This window comes from Condylostylus longicornis, unplaced genomic scaffold (genome assembly GCF_029603195.1).
Source record: "Condylostylus longicornis isolate FDR11 unplaced genomic scaffold, ASM2960319v2 ptg000037l, whole genome shotgun sequence".
In the NCBI taxonomy this organism is placed as follows: Eukaryota; Metazoa; Arthropoda; class Insecta; order Diptera; family Dolichopodidae; genus Condylostylus; species Condylostylus longicornis.
Genome location: NW_026578006.1, coordinates 182,021 through 205,810, shown reverse-complemented (window position 1 = coordinate 205,810; position 23,790 = coordinate 182,021). Strand labels below are relative to the sequence as shown.

The following is a 23,790-nucleotide window of genomic DNA, read 5'->3' as shown; positions in this document are numbered from 1 at the left end:
AATTATAATAAAATTTAATTAATAACAAATATTATTTTTAATAATCATATTCAAATTTTATACTTTTTTAAATAATACAATTTTATTTTTATTTTTTTGAGCTAAAAATATATCACACAATTAGAGACTCTTAATATAATATTTTAAATAATAATTATTATATTATAGAACATTATAATTATATACATTTCATTGTTAATTTATTAATTTTATGTTAATTAATTAAAAACTAAATAAATTTAAAATATTATACTATATATAAATATCATTAATTCCCTTATATTATAAAATTTAATTTTAAAATTTTTTAATATACATAATAAAAAATAATTATAATAATTCATATGATTTTATAATATTTAAATTATCTACATATTGTTACTGTTCTATTATGTTGACATATGTCACATTTAACATCACAACACCATTTAAATACACAATTACAATTAATATTTTCATTATTTGTTCGATAAATATAACCACGATTACAACAGAGTGTATCACAATTATCATTACCGGATGATGTTAAATTACATTCACGTTTATATGTACCCAATGATCCAGTCTTATAATTTGAATCACAAAAATCTGGTGATATATCTGTATAAATTATATCATATTTTGTTATACGATTTTTTTGTCCAATAATTGGTTTCTCTAACATAAATTTATCACCATCATTATGTGAACTAACTTTTAATGCATTATTATAACGTTCTTTTAATATTGTACCAATTTCATGAAATGATGGCATTTTTAACCAACATGTTTTCATTGTACATGATCCAGATAAACCATGGCATTTACAATCTAAACGCATATTATCTCGAACAGCCTATAAATATAGAAAAAAAAATTAAATATCATTTAAATGAGCAGGATCTTTTTCATTCTAAGTTCTTCATTAAGTGAATTGAACTTTTGTTACCTTGTATTTGTGAACTTAGAAGGAAAAACGTCCTTTTCTATTATATTATTTTATTATTTTACTTACCATACGTCCAGCATTATTATTATGAAGTCTAACTAATGTTGTTATATCACTTCTACGTCTATATCGGGAATCAAGAAAATCTCTTGATTTTCTAAAACCAAATTGTACATTATCACCACAACCACCCCATTCCCAATCACCATCTGGTAATTTTAAAGATTTTAATAATTTTTCTTCTCGTCTCTGTTTTCGATTCTGATTTAATTTCTCTCGATTATTCACTTTTCTACGTCTAATACGTTTCGTACTTTGATTTTCATATTTATATTCTTCTATTGAATTTTTTCTTTCATCAAATGGTTCCGTTATAATATATTTGTTACGTCTCAAATGATTTTTATCACAAGAACATTCAACTAATGCACCAGTTGTACATGCTTTTGTTACCGCATATGTTATACCAGCTGATGTTATAGCATTAACAAAAGCAGCTTCTTTTGTTTCTATGTATTTAATAAAAATAATTTTTTCATCTAAATAAAAATCTAATTGTTTTGACTATAGTAATGTTTACCTTTCATTAATATTTTTCTCATACTTCTTAATAAAGTTGAACAATTCCATCGATTATATTTGAATTGTATTTCACATTCTCCAAATCCTAAACTAATTCCTTTTTTTATTTCTTTTAATAAAGTTGTTTTATGTTTGCAAATTTCTGCAATTTTTCCTCGTACACGATGCGGTTTATTACATACTGCATCTGGATCCAGAAGTAAATTATTACCGGCAGCTCTAAAATAATAAATTTTTTTTAAAAATATTTTAGAGTATAAAATAGATTTCTATAAATATTACTTAACTTCTAAATGGATTCAAAATATTTCAACATTTGTGATAGAAACTAATGATAAATAATAAATGTTCATTTGTACATTTTGTAAAACTCGAGAATTTTGTACATTTTGTAAAACTCTAAAATTTTATTTTTATAAACTTTGAAGAAAGTGAATTCGTGCTAAGAACCAAATTTAGATTATTTGGGGGCGTATAAACTAGCATGTTAATAACACTTAAGATTCAATAATTCTACTCTATTTCATATACACTTGTAAAACTGAATAAGCTTTACACTAAAGAGATCTATTTGAAACGAGAAAAAAAATAGAGTTGACCTTGTCAACTCTGTGATACCCGTACGAATTTGTTATCCTATGTGCGAATAACTAATGTGCCATAACTAACTATGGGGCAGACTATGACTTTAAGTTGCCGTATTACCATATTAATTTATGCAAAATTTCAGTACTATGTGTTATTCAAAATACTGGTTGTGCCAAACTACTATTGATGTTGTATGGCAGCTACCAGAAAGAGCAAAGAAATTTTAGCGAATTTTATCAAGCACATCGGCCCTACTAATATATTCACTTGTGTGAAATCTGAATATCACAGCTTTTATAGTTTCTGAAATATAGCCAAATAATTTTTGAAGTTGTATGGCAGGTACCAGAAGGAGCCAAGTAATTTCAACGACTTTTATGTGGCATATTGGCCTTACTAATATATTCGTTTGTGTGAAATTTCAATACCATAACTTTTATAGTTTCTGAGATATAGTCAAATAACTTTTGAAGTTGTATGGCAGGTACCAGAAGGAGCCAAGTAATTTCAACGACTTTTATGAGACACATTGGCCCTACTAATATATTTGTTTGTGTGAAATTTCAATATCATAGCTTTAATAGTTTCTGAGATATAGCCAAATAACTTTTGAAGTTGTATGGCAGCTACCCGAACCGGTACCCCGATCATGTCCAATTTAAATAGGGTTCTGGCACTTACTACAATAAATCATTTGTGAAAATTTGGTGAACTTAGCTCAATTAGTTTTTGAGTTATCGTTGGGACGGACGGACGGACGGACGGACGGACAGACAAAGCTAAATCAACTCAGAATTTGACGCCGATCAAAAACATACACTTGAGTCTATATCTAAGACCGTTATTTCTTAGCGTTACAAACGGTAAGGCAAATTTAGTATACCCTTCGAACATACGTTCGTACGGGTATAAAAATTTCAGAAAAAGTTCTAGAACATAGAAATTGCGGTCGGTCATATGCTAATCACATAAATTTTTTTTATTTTCTATATTTCATGCTTAAAAGCAGTCTCGTTATTTTTTTGCGATATAAAACTATCAAAAATGAAAAGAAAATTTGGGGGATTCCTATGATCTTAAGTAGTTTTTTTTTTGTTAATATTTTTATAAATATTTACATTTAAGTATTGGCGTTAAGTGTTAATACTTTTTCTCACTTAATTCTATTTCTCTTTTAATTTTAATATTGTACATACAATAAATTTTCCAGTTTACGTTTAATTTTTTCTCTGCAAAATGTCTTAAAATAAACAAATTAAGATTCTATGTTGACATTAAGGAATGAAAATTTATTTTGAACACTAAATAAATCTATAATAAATTTGAAGTTCTTTTCTCTAATTTGAGAAGAAAAAAATCGTCTAATAAATTAGCCTAGAGAATTTCAAATTCAATAGAAAAACGACAATTTGTTTGAAATTGTTTTCTTTCTTTTTTTAGATATTTAGAATTTTCAAGGTAAATTTTCAGGTATTTTTCAATATTTTTTTTTGGCTTATGTAATTTTTATAACAAAAAACAAAAAAAATTTTAATTCTATTCCACTAATTACAATTTATTATCTAAAATAATTCTGGAAAAATCATCTAGAATCAATCAATCAGTTCAAATTTTAAGAAAAAAATAAATTCAATTTAATTTTCAAAATATATTTATTTTGGATAATTTAATATGAAAAAAAAAAATTATTTTTAATGTGTACACTGTTTTATGGTATTTTCGATTTAAATATAAAATTATCACTCTTATAGCCCCCCATATATACAATATAGCAACAATTGAATAAATATTTATTCTATAAATCAATCTAGAAAAAAAAAAAACACCTACATTAATTCATTCCATATACTCATTTACTCACAAAATTCTAATAAAATGCAGGTGTCAACAGAAATAAATTTAATTATTTATTTTAATTTTTCTTAAAATTTTCAAAAATTCATCATTATTATGTACACATACTCGTATATAAATTTTCGGAAGTTGAAGGAAAACTTATAATTTTAATATAATACTTAAGTAAAACCATAACATATACTGAAAGTATTTTTAGAAAAGAAACATTCACACATATTGCGAATATAATATAAAACTTGAAAAATTGGCATTAAATAAATAAATTGTTGCAATTGCAATCTAGATCGTATTTTTCCACTGTCAAATTTCCATATTCAAAATCAATCATTATGCCAAATTTCTTTTCTGTAACGATTTAATAAAATAATAAATATTTTGCATATTTTATAATATTACATTCCTTCTATGACGTTTATAATATTATTCTATCTTGAACTTACTAGAAAAATTCAATTATATTATTGTGAAGTTTAATAAGAACAGAATTTTGAGGACGTTTATGGAATTAACATTTTAAATTTCCGTATAAGGGGGTTCCACATATGCCATTTACTATTTTCAAATTCAATATAGCAGTACTTTTAGGCCTTAGTGTAATTGGATAGAAAAGATAAAGTTATCCAATTTTGGGTTCCTGCGAACAGGGGCATATGATAATTATTTGCTTCTTCCCGGGTTTAAACTGTTATATGCACAAGCTGAAGCTTGTTTTTCAATATTTAAATAACCTATATATAGTTACTGTTCTATTATGTTGACATATGTCACATGCAAAATCATACTAAGTGAAGGAACCGGAGGACTAGATTTAGTGTAATTGACATTCTGTAGCAAGTGACTAACGTTCCTGCGGAGGCGTATAGTTTTCGACCATAAGGAATTTATCATTTCAGCAAAATATACTTCATACGCGCTTGGTATTTGATAGGAGCTTTCTAGTTAGTGCAGGATACCCCAGTAAAATTATAACGGTTACAGAAAATAGTTCAGCAAGATCCATACTAAATTATGAATGAAAACTAATTTTTCAAATGCTCTTATTTGAATCTGCAATACCTCTTCAAAAGAGGTTCAAGTGTTGCATGTGGTGTTTACTTGTTTCTATAAGTTACCAAAAAATTAAATCTCACTTTATCTCTTTGTATATATTCTTAAGAAGTGCTCGTTTAATTGTTATTGTTCGTTAGTATGTGAAACACCATCAACAAGGTGGGTGAAGGCAAATTAAACTCCAATAATCAAAATATATTTTAATTACTCTTTGAAAAATTTTATGATATTTAACATTACTTGTATACACTTCACCTCATAATCACATCATAAGGTATACATTTCACCTCAAACGGATGACTGACTCATTTCCAGTCATTTTAAATTAATTTTGTTAGACTATTTGTTTAAATGTTGATAAGCAAATGAACACTATTATCAATTTTTTCTATTTTTGGTATGCTAAAACTCTTATACCTTATGTTGTATATCTTATCTTCAATTTAAACAATTGATTTTTTAACTATATTTACTGTCTTGTCATTCGCACACCTAAACATCATCTCAAAACAAAACACACCTTATACAAATTGTTGAAATACTTTCTTTGTCTGATAAGAAAATAAAAGATGCACACACTCACTTGTTGGTATATACGGCTATATAAAAAAAAAACTTTTACTTATTATAGCATGTAGTAAAAGTTTTTAGAAAAAAAGAGTGGAATAAGGTCAAAAACATACTTTTTTCGTAAAAATAAAAGAATAATATTTTTTCCAGGAAAATTTTTTTTTTGGAAATATTCACTTTTTATATGTATTTTAAGTTCAAATAACAAAATGTTATTATTTAACTTAGTGATTATTATAGGATACTAATAATTTCAGAGTTGAAGTTTCTTCAATGGAATTCATAAATAGCAGATCGACATAGAGAATGGGTAAATAAGTCAAATAGACGTTAGATCCGTAATACACGCCAGAATATTTTAGTGTAACGAGACTCTAAGAATAAATTCAAAGAATTTACGATCAATACTCAGAGGGAGTCATTTAATATTTAAATTAATAAAAGGAATATGAATTTTATGATGCATTTCAATTTTTCAACTAATTGAACTTAAAAAGAAATTCGCTTAGTTCAGTATAAGAGTTGTAAGCTTTTAAAAAATTAATGCACATAATATGTACTTTCTTGGAAAATGTACAAAATAACAGCTTAGATTTTCAAAAATAATATTCATTTTCTCGGAAAATGTTCCAATGTAACAGAAATACACAATGCGGGTTACTAAATTAATAATTTATTGAATTTTAAAATGAAATTTTTGAATTAGTAGATATTAATAATTATGATATCGTAATATTATGTAAAGTACGTAGGAAAATGCCGTATTATAACGTAAAGTAGAAACAATTACCAAACTACAGTTATTGGTTTGGTAACAGTTACCAAACTACAGTTATTGGGGCTCCCTGAAACTCTCTTTAGTTCAAAGTTATTTTTATTTATCTAGTTTTTATATTTGCCCTCTTTTTACCCTAAACTTTATTGTAACATTTCAAATGGCTCGAGCTAAGGAAGTTTTATTATAAAACTATAACAGCAGATTTAATTACACTGTACTGGGTTTGTGGTTTTTTTCATTAAGTTTAAAACGTAGATAATATCAACTTTCAATTTAAATTTTAATTCATTAAATTTGTGAAAAGCAAAATTTACTATAAAAACTCATAAACAACGAAATTTCTAAAAATTAATTCATAAAAATTTATTTTTTGTATATTTGATTCAGAGGAGTCTCTTATTTCAATTCAACGTAAATTTTTATCTTTAAAGTAGTAGAGTTACCTGTGCAATGATCACATAATAATGACTGATGATATTCAAGAAGAGTGCGCGAACAAGTTTAATTCGCATTGTTTAATAGTATTAGTTTCTAGAAAAAAAACAGACCAACTTTAAAAACAAAGAAATAAATAGGGTGTGTGTATTTGGTTTGGAAAATAAATTTAGCAACTCTTTGGTGCGCGAATTTTTTAACGCCAAGACGTTAAGCGAATTCAGAAACTTTAGAAACACGCATGTGACACACAACGAAAGTATTCTACTAATCCAGTGATACAGGCTGAAAGAAAGAGTTTTTAATGTATTAGTGAGAGTGCAGACGCTGCAGTTTCTATACTACCACTCTGATGTGTTGAAATCGGAACCCTCCTAGTTGTTAGAGCTAAATATATTAACATTCTCTTGTTGTTCATGATGGTACGGCACTTGATGTTCGCGAAACAGGTTTGCCGGTTTCAGTAATGTTGCTATTTTTAATTGATGGAAAACGAGTGCAGTGCAATGATCATCTCGCATTTCTACTGATGGACGTCAACTAGAGTTTTTCAAACAAAACTAATTTTAATCCCTGCCAATAGTCAAGTACAATATTGTAAAGATATACAATTTTAATTGTAAAAATTTGATTTCATTTGGAATACATAACAAAAAAATATCTTTTTTTACAATTATCCATAGCAGTCGTTAATGCAGTAGTTTTATACTTTTCATGTAACCAAAAATAATATTGAAATTGATTTCGAAAACAAAATCACTGCGCCACATTGACGCGTTAAAAATAAAAATATTATTGTTGTTGTAATTTATGTCTTTCTACAATCATAATTGTCTTTCATTGTTTATCTATAATGTACTTAAATAATTTGTTGTACAATAATTGTTTTTTAACTAATACGTTAAAATAAATAAACTTCCCTTGAGTGTTTAATATTATTTTTAACATATTTTGAAAAAAAAAAAATGTGCTGATTAGTAGTACTGCGTCTATCCATCTCTCTTTCCATACATATGAAATTTTAACACCCCTCGACATAGAAATCTGGAATTTTGTAAACAAAGAAATTATTCTTTACAAGAAAATTTTTATACCCCCTTCCCTCTTCTTCTTCGAACTCCAATAAAATCCAAATTGTGGGCGCAATTTTTTTCATGCTGTAAATACATTAAATGACCATATCTTCATATTAATTAAAAAATAAAAATAATTAAACATAATTCCTCCTAAATTTATGCAAAATTGTATGGTAATAAAAGAATTATTTAAAAAAATGTGTAAATTCAAGGCTCTAGACTTATATTTTAAAAGGGAAATATGCTATTTTGCAAATAAACTTAAACGAAATCTAAAAGAAACGTCGATAACAGAAATCAATTCGTGTATAAGTAGACCGGAACTACTTAAAACGTAAATCCCCCTACAATTAAATTAAAACGATTTGTTTTATCGTATTGTTTTCAGAACGAACATGAAATATTACAAAATATTCAGAAAGGAAAAACATTTCTCATCTTTACATTTTGGCACCTTACGTTATTTTCTTCTCATGGATAAACATGGCCACGTCTTATGTTTATCCAATCTGTCATGCCTGATTATATTTTTAATGACTTTTAAGTCGTAAAATTTCTATTTTACCATTTTTATTATGTATTTTTTTTTCTTCTGGGTTCTATATATTTTTTTTTATGTACATGTATGTATAAAAATTTTTGAAATCTGTACACAAAAATTTTAATTTTTTTTTTTGCTTTTTTCATATTTTTTAATATTTCTAGTTCATAAATTGGAAATCAATAAATTGAATATTAGAACCAGCCTCAATACTTTGTTTTTCTTCTTCTTTTTAGTTACCAAATCATATTTTTTTTTTCGGGGATACCGCACACACTCATTGAATTCATAAAAGAAATGAAATACACGGAAAAAAATATTGTTTAATGAAATAAAGATTCTGTATTATCTCTTGAATTTTTATGCGTTCAATAATTGATCGTAAAAAAAAATTTCTAAACAGAGTCAATAAAATTAAACTAACAAAAGTATAACAAATTTATAAAAAAATAAAATTCACTTTTTTAATATTTTTGTAGTTTTTTAGTGAAATGAGGATAAGTAAAAATTATAGAAACCAATAATTTTTTAATATTGGATTTTATAATTGACAAAGCATTACACAATGTCATCAACATTTGTCAAAACTAGTTCGAACATCATGGTTACCACTTTTTCGAGTACTACTGGCGACACGTAGAACATGGAATGTGGGCCCTGTTACCAAACCTCTTAAAGCGAAAATCGAGGTGTACCCAATAAATTTTTTGAAATTTCCTGTAAGAATATCTATGACTATGATTTGAGTAGTTAATATATTACTAAATTGTTGAAGTTTAATGGCAGCTATTGTAAGAACTTATAATCGCAATAAATACAGTTCCTTCAGTTACAGCTATAAGGAATTCATATAAATTTTGTCAGCTTAGTTCAATGCATTTTTGAATTATTTCTGGGACGGACATAACAATATTGATTTGGAATTTAACTACAATCAAATATATTTATCTACATATATACCTATACCTCAAAACTCTATTTTACAAACTGATTGGTAAATTAATAATAAACGTCGAAAACTCGGTTGTACGGGTATAATTAAATTTTATTTCTAAAGTAGTACAGCTACAAGTAGTATAGTACAAATTTAATTATACACGCTTGTTACGATAACATTTAGACATTTGCCTGCAATTCGCTGAATATTCAAATCCATTAAAATCCGATATTATATTTTTCGAACTTTTTCCACACACCTAACCAAAAATAATAATTAACAGAGAAAAAAAATCCATAGCATTTAATTCTAAATCTTAAACGCTTTGATAGTATGGAAATAAAAACAAAAATATTTCTACGCGCAATGAAATCAAAGTATAATAAAAACAAAAAAAAAAAATTGAAGAACAAGAAATTTTACAATCTTTGCAGATGCGTTATTGTTAGTACTCTACGAGTAGAAAATATAAAAGTCAGTTATCGTAAAATATAAAATTTTATTTGTGGCATTACGCAAAACTGGGGATATAAAAATTTGTTTTCATTTCATTAACTTAATCCTAATCACCTAACTGAATGTAATTGGTCAAATCGTATACTATTGGAAATAAAAAGCAAAACACAATAATTGCATATATGAGATTGGCCTGAGATTGAATTGAGATTGAATGTAATTAAAAATGGATTAAGATGATCAAATCTTCTAATATATTTTTAATAAAAATTAATTTTTTAGAACCTGAACATTAATTAAAAATGAAATTTTATGACATAAAAACATTTAAAATACATTTTTTCTTTATAATGATTGCAATATGTAAGAATTTGATTAAAACCTCAAAATAAATAAAAATAATCTTATGTTTTAAGAAGGAAATAAATAAAATACTATTGGTAATCGTTGAAATTAATCTAGGCATAGATAAAAGTAGTCAAATGAAAATAAATTACTATTTTCGGTTTCTCAGAAAGATTAATAAAGCAACAAAGTTACGTACTATATTCGAATATTACGCTACACTTATTTAAAAAAAAAAAAAAGCCATCAAAATACTCAAAAAAAGTTTAAAATTTTAATTGACGAAATGCACATAAACCGTTTCATTTCATTTATAAAGAGGACATATTTTAATATCATTTAAAGTTTCTAAGAGCACAAAACAAAGAAAACCAAATGCAATAACCATTTAAATGTTTCGGTATTAATAAATCAAAGTTTTGAAATATTGGAGTGTAACATCGTATTTATTGCATACACTTAGGAGGATTTTTTAAAAATTGTACCGTTAATGAGTTGAGTTTAAGAAAATGCTGATGAATTTAAAGTTTTTTAGGGTTAATATATAAAATATATTATTGTAATATCTTTTTGCATACTTTTCGGAGTATTTCTTAATTTAAATTACTGATTAACTCAGATTAATCCAAACAACTGGATTTTTCGATAAAAGTTATTGACGTTCTTTTGCACGAAATTTAATAAAATATCAATAAAAAAAATTAGGTGATATTGTGCTTGCATTAAGCAATGGATAACTTGGAAGAGAAAAGTACGAAAAGATTTCTAACAAAAAAATATAACAGTTTAATTAAACAAATTATTCCAAGTTTTGTGGTTACCATTCTGATTTTTTTCCTTCTTTATACTCCTAGGAGGAGCATGTGAAATCAGCGATAGTCCCCAGTTCAATTGCGTCATGGAGTTTTAACCAGGTAGGTGGCTAGCCTGCTGCAGTTTTTTTTTTCTTTATATTAAACATTTAGGGTTATTTTCTAAGTATTGTGCATTACGCTATAATATAGAATATAATACCTGACCGAGGCTTGAACCTGAGTCCCTTTGGTTAAAGAACCGGTGGTATAATCACGAAAAATAATTAAAAATAAATAATTGCGAAAGTACGTAATTGCAAACAGAATTCTAGTATCGCAAAGCTGTATCATAGACCTTAAATAAAAAGTATTAGATAAGAATCAGAAATAAAAATGCTAAAATTCCTTTTTTTTTTAATTAAAAAAAATGTCTACACAGAGTGTATTTCTTAATCATGTGAAAAACTTATTCCAAGCATATGAAATTTCCCCTAAAACACCCTTGAAAATTACAAAAAAAATAGACTCAAAATGTACGTAAACTTATGAACAAACATTGAATTTCATAAATGATTGCATTATTAATATAAAAAATATTTTAAAAATTATTTAATAAGAAAATTATAAAAAATATATAAACAGGTAAATGCAAATCCAATTTCTCACCTCATGAAATTAAAATAATACAAACACATATATAAATATTAAATAATAAACCAAAATCAGTGAAAAGAAAAATTATTCAAAATAAAAACTTGCCAAACATTAAAAAAATTCAATAAATTTTTATTTATTTATTCATTTCTGCATTTCAATTACTTATTTTTTTTTTTTACCTTTCCCACCCCCAAATATCTAACACTAAAAATAATTATAATTTTCATTTATGCCTACATTTTTGCCTTCTTCTTTTCATCAACAATTTTCTTTAGTTTTGTTAATGCAACTAAAATAAGATCAAACCAACTTTTACACTTAACCTTGAACCACATATTCTAATTTGATTGCTGCATATAATTATACTGACAGACAAAACGGAGCTAAAGAATCGGAAAATGATTTATTTTTACTTATTTTTTTTATTTTTACATCTTATGCACTTTTCATTCCTATTTAGTATTTATGTATGTTAAATGTGTATATGTAATTTTTTTTTTAAATGAAAAAGGAAGATGTGAAAGAAAGAAAAAAAAAATTGGCATCTACCCAATCTAATTCAATTTCTGCAACATCTTCAACCCATCAAATGGTTCAACTTATTCTTAATTTATGATAAATTACATGAAAAATAGAAAATAGAAATAAATTTGGCAAAAATATCAACATTTAGGTGTATGTACGCGAGTATTTTGATATTTTATTGAAAAAAAAATCTTTTTTTTCAAAACCCTATAAATGTTTCAAAAATTAATTAAAATAATTTTTATCTCGCTTGATTAGCAATTGAAGAGATTTTGCCAATTACCGCCAATAATTATATGAAAAAAAGAAAGAAAAAAATCAAGGAAATGAGATCATCACCTGCTTTTTCTATATTTTTTCCACATTTTTTTTTTCTAAAAACTTTGTAATTTTGAATGTGTGCGCCGCGCGCCTCCTCTTTTTCTAAAAGATTTTCTGATGACAGAATCGGATCACGTGTGTAAGCATCCATAACGTCCATGTCAATACTTTCAAATACATATACACAAAATGTATACACAATTATATATACAAAAATACATTTGATCAAATGAATGGTTTGTAAAGTAGCATATTTCATTGCGATAGCTCAAGTAGAAACATAAGCGCCTCACAATATTAAAGGCAAAAATAAAAAAAGAAATTAATACATTTTGTTGCATACATTTGGGAGGAATATTAGAAAGGAAGGATTTCCTATTAGAAAATATTTTCCAAATTATAAGAAGTTCTAATTTAATTAAGCCACTAAATAGTTTTTGACTTTTCAAAATTTCACACTTAAAATAAGTTGACTCTTTAAAACAAGTTGTTAAAAAACTGGCACTTTTTGGATTTTACTGAGCTACATAGCTTGTTGAGAAAGGGAGGTGCGTGAAAATTTAGTTCAATACAGAAATTTTGTTCCAAATAATGTAAAATCCATTTGTTAGGGATATTTCAGATTTTTATTACGAATTTTCCTAAATGGACAGACGCACGGAAAAGCAATTTTAAAACAACTTTTTTGAAATGTTCTAAACACCATTATTTATTAAGGTAGTTGCCATTTAATTTATTTCCTCTCATATACAAAAGAACTCTTCAAACTTGTTTTGTATATAAATTGCTTGTAATTCTAAAAAAAAAAAATGCAGAAAATCATTTATTTTTAATATTTTAATTTTTTATTTTATTCTAATTAAAAATAACAGCAAAAAAAAAAACATTTAACGAGTACAAAACCTTTACGGATAATTAAATTTTAGTGTCCGATCAAAAAATAAATGCACTTTTTATGATTAATCTAAGATAATTTTGAATATTTTTATATGAACGTGTATTTGTGTATATAGGGTATCGCAAACATCGAAAATTCGAAAAAAAGATATCAGAAAAATTTTGCATACGAACAAAAAAAGCACATACAACGTGTTAGTTTGTTGTCGCCTATAAAAGCGGACAAGCGGTCTCAAAACAAAAACATTTATTTATTTCTTTGTCTAGCATTTCATTATAAAATTTTTGTCATTCTTCTTATTATTGTGATTATTGTAGTCCCATGGGCCTACATGCATGTATCAGTCATAATAACCTTGTTGCTCTTCTAACTTATTAAATTAATGCGAAATTTTAATTATCTGTATTAAAAAATTATAAAAATGTTATGGTTTTGAGAGTAAAACTTTTCAATATTCTAATTTAATCAATGACAAATGTCTGCATGCTAAAATAATTAATTGATATTTGTACATAACATGGCATTTGATTTTTAATAATTTAACATAAAATAATATTAAATGATTTATAAAATAATTTAATTCAAATTAAATAAAATAAAACAAATAGTTGACAAAAATGTCATTCATATGAATAAACAGTTTTGATTAGATTTGATATTGGTGCTGCTATCGGAGGCGTATGATAAAACTTTTTTGTTTTTAATTAAAGTATAGTTCGTTTGTAATCTAAAACTGTGTATGTACATGCGCATATAGGAATTTTGAATAATATGCAATAATAATTCGTTAAAAATTTCTTTTGTAAGGCAATTTATACATACGTAAATATCAAAGACATAAGTTAGAATAAAATTAGATAAAAATAATATAGTCTTGCTCTAAGATAAATGTTTCCTAGAATTACATGAAAACAATACTAGGCGCCATTTGAATTTGCTATTAATAGAATTTCTTTTATATATAAGGAAATAATTTCAATCAATTTTCAAAATTAAATTTTAAATTCAATCTTATTACACACTTACCGTTTGTAATGCTAACAAATAATGGTCTGACATATAGACATAAGTGTATGGTTTTGATCAGCGTCGAATTGTGAGCCAATAACCATGTCTGACCGTTTGTCCGCTCGGCTCAATGACAACTCAAAAATGATTTATTATAATTAATATCGGAATCCCATTTTAATTGGATGTCATGGAGACAGTGGATCGGGTAGTTAGAATAGAACTTCAAAAGTTATTACGCTATAATATCTCAGAAGTTAAGTTAAAGCTATGATGTCAAAATTTAACACAAGCAAGTATATTATTGTAACTGTTATATTTCATAAAACCAGTTGAAATTTCTTGATTCCTAGTAGTAGCTGCTATACAACTTCAAAAGTCTTAATTTGAATATTTTCAGTAACTGTTATATATTATATGAACACATATACGCATAAAGTACCAATGTACACATAAAGAAAACAAGGTCATATGAAACAGTATGGGAATTACAATACAACTCTTAAAATCATTCATTCGCGTATCACAAAGTTGACACGGTCAACTCAACCTGTTCTCGTTTTTTATATTTATTAATTTCAGTTGATGTGAATATAAATTTTAAGAAATTGCATAAAATATTGAAAATCTTATATAATGTCAAAATTTTTGAATAAACTTATAAATTTATTTCAAAGCATTTTTAATTTATTTTAAGTCACCTCCATGACATTGCTGAGTACATCATGTGTTACAAGTTGTTCTAAAATAATTTAATACATTAAAAAAATTTTTTTTTTTTAATTTCCTTTGGCTTCAAAAAAAATTACAAATGACGTAAGAATATGACATTTTAAGATGAGATCATGTAATTTAAGTTTTTAAGATTTCTTGTTTTTTTTTTTTTTTTGGCAACCAAAAATAATTTTGTCAATTTTTCTATGCAATTTTTACAAATTGCTAAAATTTTATTTCTGATTTTTAATTATGTTTTTCTGTTTTTTTCCTTTTTGCGGAAATTAAGTAATTTTTCTTAGTATCAGAACAATCGGACAAAAGAAAAATAAAAACAAAATTAATTATTGATGGCAATTTTTGCTACTTCCAGCAAAAAAGCTGAGCTAAGGAAACGATATTAACGCCATATCCTAATTCAATTAGTCCGTCTGATCAAATAAAATTTGAGCCGAAGTTATTAAACTTCAATGTATACGTTCTAAAACGTTATTGAAAATGACGTGATATTCAAAGCTTATCTCTCTATATTATTTAATGCCGCTACAACTTTTATATATTTTGTGTTAAATACTGATGTAGTGGAGAAAAATACATTCCATTCCATTTACTCTTTAAGACAAGTTGTTAAAAAACTAGCACTTTTTGGATTTTACTGAGCTACATAGCAGAAAACGTTTTCATTTTCATTTCATTGCTGGAATATCTAATAATTAAAATATAGAAAAGTGAAGTGTTCCTGAATTAATATTCTGTTCAGTTTATAGTTTTTTAACGATTGCTCATTTGAAAGTACTTTTTCAACTATAATTGAAATTAAAAATAACATATTCAGCCCTATTATAAATTTCGTTCGTAGCTCCGAAATTCGGAGAATTACGAATTTCACATTCTCATTTCCGAAACACTAAAATTCTACTACGAATTAATACAGTAATCATAAATTTCGTTAGTAGTAAAAATAACTCTCAAAAGTCTACGAAAGAAATAATCACACGCAAAAAGCAATTTAAAGAAAGTGGTTCTTTTAAATTTTCAAGTTTTCAATATTTTTGTTTGATTTTGAGTTCTTCCAACTACTCTGAAAGGAAATGAAAGGAAAATTTTTTCAAAAATACTCAAAAACTAAAAAAGGCTGCAGTAGTTCGTTCTTAAAAACTATCCCTTTTTATCAAATTTGTGTACTCAATTAGCAACAAAAAACATAAATGAACATTTGACAGTTGAAATAAAATGGTGTTTTTGGCACTCAAAAAATTGTGTTGCCATTGCTGATTCATAATGTCTACGAAAAGAATTTGTGATCACTTAAAAGTCTAAGTCATAGCTAAGTTCGTAATTCGTAGAAAATTCTACGAGCGGAATTCATGATAGGGCTGATTGTCTCACAAAGAGAGCCCTTTACAATACTAAAATTTAAAATTTTAATATGATCAATAAAAAACATGCAATATGGAATGAAGATACACAAATATCTTTCTCGCTTCCTCTTACACATTTTTCACTATTTTCAGTATTTTTATTAATATTATTTGATGTTTTTATTAAAATCTATAAATTTTAAATTTCCTTAAGTATGCGATATAGATAATGATAATAATTCTACCTTATTAAAATAATTTATTTTTTACATTTATCAAAATGTAATTTCGATGCAAAACTAATATTACAAAATGCATAAGTGTTATGAAAAATAAAAACCACTTTTTGTTGTGACGCCTGAATGAAATGTGAATGAATTTCTTTAATGAATGAAAATTCAATTTATTTTTTTTTTTTAATTATTTTCCTTTTTATTTAAAAACAAAATTAAAATACTTTTGCCAAAATTTATTGAGTAATAGAATTTTTTTTTTCTCAATGTACTTACAATACAGAATTTATAAAATATTATTTTGGGTATTTTTATTTTTGAATTTCATCCAAGAAAAACATGTGTACATATATATGATGCACTATATAATAGGATTAGATCAAATAATATATTTTAACGATTCAAATGACTTTATATCTTTTCACTGGGGCAACAAAAAACATTTGCACACTTTTATAATTTTAAATACTACATTTTCCGAAAAGTGTGCAATTAATAATTTATTGTGCTAAAAATTGAGATTATTCATCAATTTGTTTTAAAAGTATTAAGACAAAATTTATCGTTTATAATACACTCATTATCAAATTGATGAATCATAGTCAATTTGATTGTAGTCGGAGAGGTTAATAAAGAGTCTTAAATGATAGAGCAATGAGTCAACTTAAAATTATACGATTTTGATAAGAAAATTAGAAAAATACGATTCAAATCTATGAAAAACATTATACGTCAACGAATCTAACATGGCATTCAACAGAACGCAAAATATCGGAAGCAGCTGTCACAAAATAAATGTTTTATTTATCACAATTTTGTATTTTATTAAAATGTTGCTCTATGTAAACTTTAAACATCACACTATCGAAATTTAGAAGGTATGCGTTTAAAATAAAGAATTTACCAAAAACAATCTAAAGCCAAACATTAAAACGAAAATTCACAATAGTACAAGTAACCTAAATATTTACTTTTGTATAAAACATCAAAACCAAAAAAATTATATTTTTTAGATCAAACAATTATGTGTTTTGGTTTAGTTTGGAGTTAGAAATAAGAATCCAGTACGATTTCTAATACTTAGAGCTAATTATTTTTTTATCTCTCGTATACTACGGCCTCTAGCAGTAAATGCTGTCTTAAAATAACGAGAATTATTGTGTATATTAAATCAGTTTTATCAATCGAAAGTCGACTCACTTTATCTAAATTTGGCTCACATAACAATAAATTGAACAAATTATCCAATATTTGCCAGCTCACTGATAATCTGATAATTGAAGGGACTAAAATATCATTTATTTTTTAATTTCATTTTGAAAATAATTTTATGTATCTATGTAAACGCATTTTATTCAAAATTAATGAAAGTACATTAGTTAAATTTGTAAAATGCAGTACGATTTCTAATTGAAATATAGAAAATATCAAAGGAACAACCAAAAGCAACAATTAAACAACAAAAATAAATTGTTGATTGCCGTCAAATGAAAAAAAAAATAAACCAAAAAACATTAAAGTATTGTTAATGTTTTCAAATCTTTTCTTTTGCTAATTAGATATCAGATGAGACACGAAAAGTCATTGTTAGGTTTATTAATTTTTGTTTCTTATTTTTCTTTCTCTTTTACTCTTTTTACGTACATAGCATATGTTTTCTATTTAATTAAGCCATATGAAAATGATGAATTTTATTAAGATTTTTCGTTGCCAAAACATTTGGTTAATGAAATTATTTAAATTTAAAATTATATGAATTTAGATTTAAAAATTAGCAGTTCCTGTTGTCAAAATTTGATGAAATGACATTTAAAAGTTACTATATACGTAAATATTAAATAATTGTGTGACTGTAACAATAACGTTGTAAGTAAATTCATTGCTTGCAAAATAATCCATGCTATTTTACCTAATTAAAACTATATTAATATTCAAAAATGGCAGCCCATCTTAATGAAATAAATAGTAGTTGCCACAATTACGAATGTCACAATTCCGAAATTCCTCCGAAAACTCATTTTTTTCATATTTTAATTAATATTCTCGATATATATTTATCAATATCCGAGAAATTTGAGCAAAACTCAAAAAACCATAAGTTTTCTCAAAATTCAAAAAATTATAAGTTAAGCAATCGACCGAACACACAGGTGAATAAACGGACAAAGAGGAATTAATGAGAAACCATAGAGGGCAAACTGAATTGTTTAAGAAATATTTTAAAATTTGATTACAAATTATTCCAAACTAAAACTGCTTTTTAATAAATATTGATTAAAAGTAGTAATTGAATGAGCTGCATATAAAAGCAGCAGCGGTCGGTCTGAAAATAAATACGAAAATAACCAAATCCCTCCGAATCAACGCAGCAAACACTATCCCCTTCATCATAAATATAGCCGCTATACGGGATGTTAAGCAATTTAACTACCTCGGCAGTATAATATCGACAACCGGAGGGGTCAAAGAAGATGTTGAAAATAGACTAAAGCATGCTAAGGCGGCATTCGGCAGATAATGGACCATACGGAAATCCTCACACTTATCCAGCAATACAAAACTGAGAATATTCAACACGTGTGTGAAGCCGGTCCTGTTGTATGGCTCCGAAACATGGCTAGTGAAAAATGAATACACAAATAAAATGCAGGTATTCATAAGTGGGAGCCTAAGGATCGTCTGCCGTGTATTCTGGCCCAGACGAATCAACAGCACAGACCTCTGGGCTTTAACCCACCAAGAACCAATCGCAAAGGTTATAAAGAAGAAAAAATGGGGATGGATAGGTCATATATTGCGACGCCCGCCTGAAACCATCGCAAAACAAGTATTGGAGTGGAATCCGCAGAGTAGAAGAAGTGTTGGACAGCCAAAGAATTGATGGCAAAGAACAATAAAGAAAGAAATCGCCATGGCTAAAATGACATGGGCAGAAGTAAAAAGAATGGCCTCTAACGTTGGAGAAGCTTTGTGGAAGCCTTTTGCTCCCAAGGGGAGTAAAGCAGGAACAAAAACAAAAAAAAAGAAATTGATTAAAAGTATTGATAGTTTCTCACAAAATATAAAAAAAAAATTAATCACCCACGGACGCCAGAAATACTAAATCCAATCCTGAATTTCTTTATTACATCCTTAAGCGTATTGAGACTCACCTATATTTTCTATACAAAATTTAATTAATAAGAATTTTTAAGAAGTAAAAAAAAAATAATTTTCTTAATGTTTACAATCGCTATTTACATTTCAATCAATGAAAACTAGGTACTTAAAACAAAATTGCAAAAAAAAAAAAATTACATAATATTTAAACTAACTTCAAATTGACGCTTAATTTAACAATTCGTTTACCATTAACATAAAACATAAAAAATTAAAATACAATATAGAAAAAAATAAAATATAGCTTGTTATCCGAACAATAGATTCTATAGATTTGAAAATTAAGACTGCCTGTTTAACTACAAAGTCATTAAATTCTACATAATGTATGTATATTGTAAGCAAACAAGTATGCGTGTGCATATATTTTGTATATATACATGTTACTCATAGAAAAATATTTTAAGACAAGACAAAATTTTATACTCTGGATCTAATTGAAAAAAAACCAAAAAAAAAAAATTTTTATTTTTTTTTTCTCAATTTTCCCACACTTTTCTTTACATTTCATTATTTGCTTTCATATTTGCTCTTTATTGTCATTGTTGTTATTATACTCTGAGTATTTTAGTTAAAATATATATATCATAAAAGAAAAACTGACATTCCTACAAATAAAAACAAAATTTTATGACAACAACTGCAACACAATAGCAAAGAGATGAGAAGTATCAATAAATGATCCTCGCATGCAACGCACGTCTATTTGCATTTCCACCTTGTATTCTTCTTCTAACTTTTGTTTCTTTTTTTTTGTTTTATTGCTGTTTAAATGTCCCATTTTCATATATTTTCAGTTATTATACAATATTATCTCACTTTTACCTGAATTTTACCTATATGTTTGCCTATACGAGAATTTCATAATTTTTTTAATCTACTAGCATAGAAAAATAAAAAGAAGAAAAATTTTCCTAAAAACATCTACCAAAAAATCAAAAAATGAGAAAAAATAAAAACGCACGTTATGTAAACTTCCTATGAAATATTTTTTTTCTCTTTTTCTTTTTGTTTTTGTCTTCTGTTTCTTTCTCTTCATCATATGACAACAAACCTTTTGACATTTTTGATGTAAGATAAGACAGTTAGACAGAATTTTTCAATTGTTTTTTTTTTATTTTTGTTTCTATTTTAATTATTATACTGTTGTTGTGTTGTTGGTGTTGTTGCCTTTGCTATTGCATAAAAATCTTCAGTATTTTGAATATTAATATTCTTGTAACAAATTATTTCTATAAGTTTGCCAAGTATATATACTCTGTTTACTGACTAAGGTAAGTTTTAAAAAGTAATTTAACGTGTTATACACTTAGAAGAGGAATCAACACCTTAATATAATATAATTGTGCATTTACTTTAAACCAAGTATTTACATATCAATCAATTTACGTACGCATACACGTGTATATGGGATTACTTGAAATCCTGAGTGTGATCTTAATTTGTAATACTTTACTCTTGCATTCTCCAGACAAGTTGATGAAAATGAGACCAAACGAACAAAAAATTTTCGAACAATTTCCATTTTTCGACTTGCTAATTTTTAGACATTTAAAATCAAAATTTTTAAAAATTCGAGACCTAGAGTCGTTGCTTGCATTACTTACATAACATTTCTATATAATGGCCCTGTTTAATGATTACCGTAGAAACAATATCAAAAATTTAAGTTTACATCAAAAATGTATATAGATCAAAAATTGAACTAAAAAAGCTATAAAATTTTAACAGGATCTGAACAATTCTTCAGCTTTTTTCTAATTAATCAGAACATTTAAAACAGTAAACTGAATAATCTACTTTATTTTAATAATTTATCGTTTTCTTCACGCCTGAATAATTAATTAAGGCATCAATGTTCCAAAAAAAAAAATCCTCAAACAACATGGCAACTCCATGTAAAAACACTTATAAATTTGTTAATAGTAAAAAAAAAAAGTACATAAAAGAATTCGTCAAAAACTCTTAAATGTCAACAAATTGTCCGTTTTTTTATCAGTAAAGTCACATCAGTGTAAACTTGTAATTATTAATGTATATATGTACACATACACATCTATATATATATACAAAAATGTAGAGAAATTCGATATAAGTACAAAACCTAAGAAAATTAAGATGTAATGTAAAATCGTAAGTGTTATTCATTAGTTTACAAACAGAAATAAAAGGACAAAAACAAAACTGGTGAGATGAAATGATTAGCATAAACCGGTACAGATAAAAATATATTATCGCATACAAAATGTACAACGATAGTCTTCCATATGGAATAAGGTAAGCAGACATATGTCTGTATAGATAAAAAGGAAAATATGTAAAAAAAATATGTATATAGATAAAAAATAGACAGGTTTTCCAAGATTACCAAATGAACATTATCGTATACTCAACTAAAAATAGCAGAAATTTTAAATTAAAGAAATCAAATCATATATGCAGTAAAATGAATTATGTATATAGAAAGGGTAAGTATGTATTTTAAAAAATTTTGAAAGAATTTGTTAACTAAACTTTCAAAACCAGCTTACATTCTATATTGAACAATTTTTTAAACAAAAATTCTCATGTTGCAGGTATAGGTGCAACCTGATGCAGGTATAGGTCAAAACAAATTTTAAATTGCGCAAACAAAAAAAAACACTTTTGACTCGATGGGTACTCCAAAGTTACACAAAATAAAAAAAAAATACGAATTATGTTTTAGATAAGACAGGAGATCGCAAACCTGAACCACTCACACAATTCAAATTGCAATTCGCAAATATAAAATATTTTCTTTTCGCTGTAATTTTGAGTTCTCCGACATATTTATTTCTCATTCTGTCAAATTTTAAGATTCGACTTTTGAAATTATTCGACTTAAATTACAATTTCTCCGAAAGCTCCATTGGTAATCTAATGGTCATTATAAGTTTTGGGGTAATATATCATCACCGCTGTCTTTAATACAACGAATTCTAAAGAAATTTCCGGTGATCCGAATTTTCATCTTAATTCAATAAATAATTGTTTAAAAATATTTAAAAATAAAATGTGCCCCTTATATTCTACATACATGAATATTCTTGTGGTTAAAAGCAAAAACCATTTAAGTCAAATTTTTCAATTTTATCACAATTCCATATTTTCTATACTTCAATTTATACAAATTCACTCAAAAAATTTTTATTTATCATTCACAAATTTAAGTATTCCCAATTATAATTTACTTAAAACTCAATTTTTATTTCCGACTTAGAAAAATTTCTGCTTAAAACCATAAAATTATATAATCGTATGTAAAATTATAATTTATAAATTTTTTTTTTATATTCTTACCTTCCATTTCCAGTTAATGGCATCAAAACAAATGCAAAAAATCCCAATACAATAAACCAATTCATTATCCTTTCTTAATTGAATAGTTATGATTGTTTTTCACAAAAATAAAATTTTTTTATTAAATTTAAAAATGTATTTAAGTAATTTGAACAAATTAACTAAATTTTAATTAAGTATGGTTGAAAATTCAGATAAATTCTAATACATGATTTTATATTGAAATTTCTTATAGTATAGTTTTTTATTTCACGAAAAAAAGAAGTCGTGTGTTGAATTACATTACCGTATTATCCATACCACATTATCAATTTCAAATTTAAAGCAATTCCACTCTATTATTATACATTTAAATGTATGTAAATATTTGTACAAGTATATGTAAATATATGCGTATATATATAAGTTGTACACTTTAGATTCTATATACAAATTTTTATTCATTCAAAATTTTCTTTTATTTTCTCTTTCTTTCTTTCATTCTTCATTTATTTTCATTATTATTTCTTAATTTTTCTCGTTTCTTTCAATTAAATTCTTTTCTCATCATTATCATCGCATCATTAAAATTTCACTTAAAATTTATTTATAATTTTTCTTTTCCTTATTTTCATTTTCATATTGTAATTTAATTTTTATATTTTGTAATATTGTAA

The 23,790-nt window shown here is 25.8% G+C and overlaps 1 protein-coding gene across 1 annotated transcript; it reads right to left on the bottom strand.

Moving 5' to 3' along the window:
- Positions 1 to 364: 364 nt before the first annotated feature.
- On the bottom strand, positions 365 to 23,277 carry LOC129608911 (protein Wnt-6). The gene is made up of 4 exons (XM_055520703.1): positions 23,135 to 23,277; positions 1,509 to 1,729; positions 995 to 1,437; positions 365 to 835 (listed from the first exon to the last, which is right to left on the bottom strand). Exons 1-4 carry the CDS (start codon positions 23,197 to 23,199, stop codon positions 365 to 367), a joined length of 1,200 nt encoding a protein of 399 aa, XP_055376678.1. The 5' UTR covers positions 23,200 to 23,277.
- Between the last annotated feature and the right edge of the window lie 513 nt (positions 23,278 to 23,790).